The 8,535-nt window shown below is 45.8% G+C and overlaps 1 protein-coding gene across 1 annotated transcript in view; it reads right to left on the bottom strand.

Moving 5' to 3' along the window:
• LOC103775218 (calpain-3) overlaps positions 1-8,535 on the bottom strand; it is a 16,782-nt gene that overhangs the window by 7,145 nt on the left and 1,102 nt on the right. The window contains exons 2-3 of the mRNA XM_008942661.1: positions 2,136-2,205; positions 238-356 (exon numbers count right to left, since the gene is read on the bottom strand). Coding sequence (XP_008940909.1) covers positions 238-356; positions 2,136-2,205 — 189 coding nt within the window. The remainder of the gene's footprint in view (positions 1-237; positions 357-2,135; positions 2,206-8,535) is intronic.

Raw genomic sequence — 8,535 nt, 5'->3', positions numbered from 1 at the left:
AGGGCCCCGGAGCCCGGCGGGGGCTGCGGGGGGGGGGTCACGCTCCCTAACTGCCAGTATGTGGCCCCTCTGTGCCTGCCCTGCTGGCAGAGTTGGGATGAAGCAAGGCAATACCTCTCCCTTCCCTGCTGACACTTGTGCTCCCAAAGGGTGAGGGATCAAGAGGGAAGAGCACGCCAAGATCTGAGCTCTCTCTGGAGTAAATACATCTGCTTCCTGCTAAACCAAGGGACTCACCTGGAAGTGAAAGATGCCAGCATAGTTTTGTATAAAGGACTGGTCATGAGGTATGACTCTGCAGAGGAGTTTTTTATTCAGTGTCAGGCAAGCAATGGCAGCCAGGAACCAGCAGTCACCTGTAAAGGGGCAGAGGCAGCAGACAAAGTGAACAAGAATCAAAGGGAAAACCTGAGATACTGCCAAGGGTCACGTTCATTCTCAGCAGAGCTTGCCATCACCTTTCAGACTCTTACTCCATGTGTTCTGCAGTACTTCAGCACTTGATTCACTTGTGCTCTTCAAATGCTCATTGGCATCATTCATTGCTAGGTACACACCTGTTAAACAGATGATCTTCCCTGTAGTTTAGAAAATGCCTAAAATCTGAGGAGTCCTGTTAATGGTGTTAAGATTTCCCTGTCCTTGCAGTTGTTCTTTCAGACTTAGGACAGAGTCCAGCTGAGAGAACTCTCTCACAGGCAGAGCTCTGTTGCTGAGGTTCAATCTCTCATTTTCATTTTCTTCTCTCAAGATAAGCCACTGTCCCAGTCGTCATTCTGTGGGGCCTCTTTCCTGCTTCATTGCTCTGATGTGTTTTCCTCTTTTTGAATTACTGCCTGTGCTGTTGTAAACACTGTCCCCTTTAGTGTTTTTCAGTTCCTCCTTCAGACTCTTGTTGCCTCTTTGAGAGCTCTGGGAAAGTGTCTTTTTCCCATAGTACTTCTGTGTTCAGCAATGGATGACCCAACCCTTAATTAAAACCACTTTGCTGCTGCTGTAAGAGAGGTTATAGGGTAATCTTGTCTGAGCAGTGTGAATTAGTGGGGTGAGAGAATTATACAAGGCAGTGAAAACTAAATTTGATTGGAGTGAGTTGTAAAAGAAATTTGTGAAACTGGTAGAGTGATAAAACACAAATGTATTTGTGTGTATTTTGGAAAGTCAGCTCTCGCTATATAGCAGTACATTCTGCTACCTATTTACCCCTAGGAGGAATGTGGGGACCACTATGACCAGGAATTTTCTAAACTATCCAATGTTCAGCAGAAGTCAAACAGGTAAACAATGCTATGAGTAGCTGGGAAAGGAATGAAAGACAAAAGAGAGAACATACTACGCATATAAATTAATTTTCACCCACACCATGGTAATTGTGAAGTTCTGGTCAAAAAGAAAGGCAGTTTTAAATAAATTGGAAAAAAAAGAACTGGTAGGGTGATGTGGACAGTCACAAGCACAGAACAACACTCACATGAAAAGACTAACACACCTTAGGATGTATTAGCTTAGGGAAAAGATTGCAGAAGTTATGAAACCATGAAAGACGTGGGACAGTTGAGTGGGGAATGACTTTACAAAGCAGTGCAGGTGAGTGCTGAGTGGACAGCTGTTGTAGAAGCATCACTTGTACTTAAGTAGTGGCTGTATATATCAAAGTATCTTTAAGCATCTGAGCTCAAGGTCTTCAATACAGAGGTTGTCCTTGAGTACAAGGAACACTTAGCTGGTGGCCTTCAGAAGCTATAGGAAATAACAGGACTAAATACCTGAAAAGATACAGCAGTAGCCAACTAAATTTTTCTCTTAGTCAAACAACTCTTATTCTTGCCTGAACTAATTTTGACCCTCCTCAAAGCCTGTAAGAAAGGCCAAATGCTGTTTTGTAACACACTCATGATAGTACTTCATGAAAATCAAAACACCCTGCAAAGCATCTTTCACTTACAGTTCTTCCCTAGATTGCTACTGGGCAGATAACAGTGATTTGCTACACAGAGAAGGAATCAGTAGATGTGTAGTGGTATACTGAGCCAGAGGACTTCAAACATCACCTTAAAAGCAAAACAAAATTAAGTGGGAGCTAAACTATGATGCAGACTTTAAAAAAAGCAGAGTTGAAGAAAGATTTTTCATACCTAATTCTCCTTGGCAGATATCTGTTCTGTTGGCTCCACCAATAATAAACCGTGGATTCTCACAGATTTCCTGCAAAATATAAACAGCTGGATGAGCAGGAGGGGCAGACATTATGATGCCTGTTTGCCATAGAAAGAAAAGCTGTTTTAGAACAATGTTTTCTGTAGGATAGTTTGTGGGTATCAAAATCTCTTGCAGGGTTTTCAGCTGCAGAGTTTCATTATGAAAATGTTTTGGAATCTGGATGTTCCAGACTTCGGTCAGAGTTTTCTCCGTGGATGTACAGGATCTAACAGCTAGCCTGGGGCAGGGGGGCTTCCTCTGTATGGGGTGCAAACATCTTAAAATGAGAAGAACAGGGAAAAAGATATTTCTACACAATAATGAAAAAAAAAACTCTGATGTAGACAGGGGAGAAGGTAGGTGGGAAGAGCATCAGGGGACCAGGTTAAATTATTTTAAAATGACTGCAGATCTAAGGTGTCCAATTTGCAGTAACTAATGTGCTGGGGTATCAATAGGGTTGAAGAATGCATTTCATCAGGAATGAATCCCAGGAGTACTCCTCCTTCAAATTTGCCTAGGATAAGTTGTTTAATTCTTAGAAATAATCAATTGCTGGCTGAGAGATTTTACTCTTTTCCTCACCTCGCAGTATTTAATTGCCAATGCAGCATTCAGAAACTTATACAGATATCATTTGCCTTTTTCTCCTTCACTTTGGACAAGGTACTGTGTTTGTCAGTATTTATAGTAGTACAAGACAGGCACAAGATGCCATACAGGCATAAATAATTAAAGAATTGCCATAGGGAGGGAAGGGCTACCTAGGAACTACCAATAATTGAAGTAATACTACTGCAGGGTTACACACATTTTCTATATGGGACAAAGAACTGTGGGGTGTAGGAAAGCCAGGAGAAGTAGGTACAACCTGTCCTGCAGAGAAAAAGAAAGTACATGTTTTATCCCATCTCTCTTGCTCAAATACTTGGAATGTGGAAGAAAAAGAAGACACTTAACATTTGGATGCATCTCTTGTGGAGGGTAAGGAAAGAAAGATATTGCAATGTTAGGACCACTTCCCTGAGCAGCTGCAAATGGGGAGGGAGACAAAATACAGTGCAAGAACCCAATATGCCAGAAGATGGCAGGGCTGGAATGGGAAGGAGAAGAAGAAACACCTGACAATTGCTTGTGTGGCACTACAGGCAGCTGATGCTACCTCTGCAGCCTAAAGCTGTTTTTCCTGTGTCATCAGGGTAGCCTTGGATTTTCTCAGACTCATGTTTCAGGTCTAGTAGTTTCATTTGGCTCGAGACCACTTTTTTGCTCCCTCACAGTAATCAGCAGAGTTCCTTTGATGTAGATACTTGGATTAGTCATATAGCCAGCTAGAGAGAGCAGCTTCCGGCTCTCCCCAGCAGTCACCTTATTCCCCTCAAGGAAGGGAGTGGAGGGATTGTCTTGTTATTTTGAGCCTCAGTCAGCTGTCCTGGTGTCCAGTTCTGCCAAAGGCAGCTGTTTGAGATGCCTTCATGCTTTTCTCCACCCACTTCGTTGAAATACTCTATTCTTCCTCACATTGCTGTGGTGCTCTCCTGAAAGCTAACTGTGAGATGTCAGGTTTTTGGATTGTGTTTTTTCTACCTCTGTGGCTATATTTTAGCTTGATCCTGCTCCTATTGACCAGTTGTGTTTAGCACGCTGTGGATATGCTTTTAATATTGTATTGCTCTAGTTCATCTCCAGCTGTGATAGTTGTCCTGAGTACAGCCAAAGGCACAGGGAAAGGTTTCAAGGTCTTCCCAGGCTGATGAAAAGTACTCAGTCAGCAGCACTCGGTGAGATGACCTGGTGTTCAAGATGCAGGTGACAGGTCTGTCCTTTCAGTCTGCCTGGCTGACCAAGGGATTGTTCTTCATCTCTTAGGTCATGTTATCACAGAACATCCCAATAGGCTGCACTTCACTGATGCAATCATCCATCTAGAAAGAGCCTCTTCTGATTCAAGTGTCTCAGATTCCCTTGGCACTATCCAATGGACCTTTGTGTTCACTGGGTTTATTCAGTCTGGACTGTAATTTCATTACAAAGAGTCAAAGTTACAGCAAGGGAGACAGAAAATACTATTGAACCCCATTAGCAGTACATGCTGGTTTTTGGTCAGAGGGTACTTATGAGTCAGTTGGAAGGAAGTGCTGGAAAATGCAAAGGCAGCATGCAACTAAAAATGGCATTTGACCTTTGTTATATTTTCATGAGCTTTTCTTCTTCTTCTGTGTCAGGAAAAATCCCCTGGTCAGCTTACACTGTCATAGCAAAAGGCATTAATTCCTTTTAAAACTCCTGTTAATAAACTATGGCATTTTAAGTAAATACCCTATACTGGTCCTATCAAGTATAAAGAAGAATCAAGCAGATTCCTATCAAGAGGAAGCATCTTCTTTGGCCTGCCTGAGACAATTTGTAGCTTCATGCTTCTCCCTTGGCCTCTCATGGTTTCAACCATGCTACTAAATGGTTGCGCTGCAGACTTCAAGGCAGATCTTGACCTTGTCAGAAACCAAGCTGGGTTTAGATTTTTGGAGCTGGCTTAACTTCATCTCCAAGTCCTGCCTTGGTGCCACTGAATGCCGTCTTTGCCTTGTGCTGCCTGTAGAGCCACACGTTTTGTGATTCCTAAATTCAAACAGCTTCACACCTCTGCAGCAGATGATCTGACTGATTCATTTTCATTCTAAGAAAAATCAACTAGTTTGATGACTTGATTTTTTGTTTGTATTTGTAAAGAAAACTCCTCCTGCTGATTTTCTTCTCTGTGGAGATGATCACCATAGGGAAGTAATTGAATCTGGCTGTTAATGCTGTGAGCAAGGAAGTGATAATGGTGGATTTTGAAAGCACAGGGTCATGGCAGAGCCTTCCTATTAACGTCCTGGTGTCATTAGATCCAAACAGGACCACAGCAGGACCTCTCGATACTCTGCACTATGATATATTACAGTCTTCCCTCAGCTTTCCAAGAGTGGTGAGCTTGTCGCTGCTCTCAGCTGAGAGAAGCTCCCGCAGGCAGCAGAGGTGCAGGAGACTGAGGCTGCTACAAAAGCCGAGCAGAGCCCAGCACCGAGCTGGGTATAACCTGCTGTGGGTGGGGACAGCTCTTTGGGCCTCTCCTACCTTCCACAGGTGAGCAAGTGATTTCATATCGTACATTAACTGAGGGGGATTTTGTTTCTCCTCCACGTCCCTAAACCACACTCATGCATGCTCTCAACAAAACACTGGATGGATCCTGCAGTCCTTACTGAGGGAAAATTTGAGGGCTGCCACTTGGCTTTTGTCCGAATTGAGCATTAGGAGGTCTGCTCTGTGCATTCACGTCATGGCACGGCAGCCACGGGCTGAGTAGAATTACAGGGGCCCTCTCACTGCCCCCATGCCAAGACTCACAGCTGTCCTTCTGTCGGTGAGGCACAAGACCAAGCCCTGTGCCCTCACTGCCCTCACAGCAGCAGAGGACAACAATTCTGGGAGGTACTGGAGGAGGACCTGACCTCCAGGTAGCACCAGCTGCGAAGAGAAGAGCCTATAGGGCCAGAGCAAGGGGGGTCTGGGATGCTGGACACCCCTCACCACCTCAGAAATGAACTGCAGGAGCCCTGAGGGAAAGGTTGAGGCCCAGCACGGCCATCGCTGGGGAGGCGGGGAGAGCCCAGGCCCCGGCAGCCCTCACGGGGGAGGGTGAATTGCCCGTGCTGGCCTCAGCGGGTGTCTCAGCTCAGAGCTGGGCATCATGCTGGACACCCCTCACCACCTCAGAAATGAACTGCGGGAGCCCTGAGGGAAAGGTCGAGGCCCAGTACGGCCATCGTTGGGGAGGCGGGGAGAGCCCAGGCCCCAGCAGCCCTCACGGGGGAGGGGGAATTGCCTGTGCTGGGCTCAGTGGGTGTCTCAGCTCAGAGCTGGGCATAGGGGGAGTGTCATCCATGTGCCTGACTTGCTGCCCCTCACCACCTCAGAAATGAACTGCGGGAGCCCTGAGGGAAAGGTCGAGGCCCAGTACGGCCATCGTTGGGGAGGCGGGGAGAGCCCAGGCCCCAGCAGCCCTCACGGGGGAGGGGGAATTGCCTGTGCTGGGCTCAGTGGGTGTCTCAGCTCAGAGCTGGGCATAGGGGGAGTGTCATCCATGTGCCTGACTTGCTGTGGGGTCCTCAGAGCTCCCAGGTGCGACAGCAGACTGAGGTTTTCCATGTGGCATCAGGGTGTGCTGGGCGCCACAGCACTGTTCAGCTGAGGGATGGATGGCACCATCTCTGCTGCTTGGGTGCAGTGGTGGTAACCAGCAAACACCTGCCCTCTAGATTAACTTTCTTTCCCCAAATAGCACTTGGAGCTCCTGGAAAATCTTGCTCTCAACATTGCAATCCACATGGATTTGTGTCATTGTCAATAATGGTCATTTAAAACCAGCATTGATCTTTTGTGTATGTTATATTCTCATATATTAAACTCACGTGGCAGAGGAGGGAAGTTAAGACAAATGGATTCGGTGGCATGACGAAGGTGACTCGGGAAGCAAGAGGCAGTCAGGAACAGGTTGCCTATTTCCCAGCTCTCTGATTTAAATGAGATCTTGGAGCACAACGATCACTTGTTTATTTGCTCTTTCTGGGGGTATGTGGCATATGCAATACGCTGTGAAAATCAGGGAAAGGATCTAGAGTGAAGCCAGTATCAGGGTGTTCTCTCAGGACTTCTGAACTCTCTGGTGTTTTGTTTTCTTTTAGAATGCATTATCAGGTCTGATTCAATTCAAGTTTGACTTGAATTTCAAAAGGATTACAAATTACCATTTTATGTGAATAGTGTATAAGCTATTTGCTTTCTTTAAAAAACAAAAACAAAGCAATGGCAATTTAAGAAGAAAAACTGGCCATATCTTTACAGACTATTGCAAAACATGGCCTGTGCCATCTTTACATTTGGTGCTTTGTTGATTGTTTTCATTTCTTAGCAAAACACTCTATAGCCCAGTATTACTACTTAATGTTCATTTGACTTTATGGTGCTCTGTTAACACGTCTGTTGTGGCTGTTTGTGGATACATACTTAGTATCTCTATAGTATTTCCAGACAAGTCCTCCTGCTGGTGCTATATAAGCCACAATTTCAAAGTCCAGTGAAGCAAAGTTCTGGTTGAATCTGAGATCAGCACCTATACAGGTCTTTCACATCAGGGCTCAAGAAAAGTCTCACTTTGCAGCTGTGGTACGGATGACAAGGTAGGGGACACATTATAAAAGGAGAAAGTGTTGTATGTGAGACTCTCCTCTTTGGGGACCTGCTGGGTATGGCAATGACCTGAATTACAGGGCTTATTTTAAAACAAAAATATTTGCAACAGAAGGCACAGGCATCTTTACAAATCAGGCCCAGCATGTCCCTCACAGGACAGCCATCTCTATTTGGGTCAGGACTGACTGGTTCCATGATCCCACAGCATGCCAGTACTCAGCAGGGGCAGACTGCAGCTCTCTGGACCTCCTGCCTCTGCTCTACCTGCAGCTGGCACCACTGATGCATCAGGCCAGATGCAGACAGATGCTTTGTGTCAAAAGAACACGTATAGCTTTGGTTTTGATGTTTAGGTTATAGTTTGAATCTCACACAGTCCCCAGCTTGTTGTTGCTACATGAGTAGTTAAGTATAGAGCTTCCAAACTTATTTGTTAATGAGTGCCTTAAAGAAATACCTTCGGGATAGAGAGTCTGAAATCTGAACCTTCCGAAAAAAAAAAGGCTTGATCTGTGCCCGCTCAGCTGTATTAGACATGTCTGAGGTTACGTTGTGCTTTTAAAAATGTTTTTATGCTTTCTCATATGCAAACTTGCAGTCTGTCTGCCCAGGGTGCTGCCACTCATCCTGGCACTGCTGTATCACCATCCTTGCTCTAGAAACGGGGGAAATCCTGTCACTTTAGGATGATTGACTTGTGGCTGCTCTTAACTCATTCACTTACATTCCCACAGGCTGATGGTGACCACGGAGGAATGACAGAGCACATACATACAGGGCATGGGAGGGGGGGACTCCTGTTGCTCCCTCCATGTTGCTCCTGTTGTTGTGACAGCAGCACATGGCCTTCCTCTGTGCCTGTGACAGCAGCCTGCAAGAGCTCCTGGCCTTCTGCTATCTGGCCGTGTTCCTGTGGTTAGGTTTATCTATCACCACTGACTTTGCCATCGAAGCACAGATTTGGGTGATGGGGAAGTAGGCCAAATCTAGACAAGGTGGACAAAAACTGCCTGAGAGAGGGAGCTGGGGAAGCTCCTCAGAAAAATGTCCTTGCTGTCCAGGGGACAGTGTCTTGGGGTCTGGAGGGGAGCAGCTGCCCAG

The sequence above is a fragment of the Merops nubicus genome, unplaced genomic scaffold (genome assembly GCF_000691845.1).
Source record: "Merops nubicus isolate BGI_N331 unplaced genomic scaffold, ASM69184v1 scaffold18966, whole genome shotgun sequence".
In the NCBI taxonomy this organism is placed as follows: Eukaryota; Metazoa; Chordata; class Aves; order Coraciiformes; family Meropidae; genus Merops; species Merops nubicus.
The sequence above is the reverse complement of the archived record's forward strand: the minus strand, read 5'-3'. Positions and strand labels throughout refer to the sequence as shown.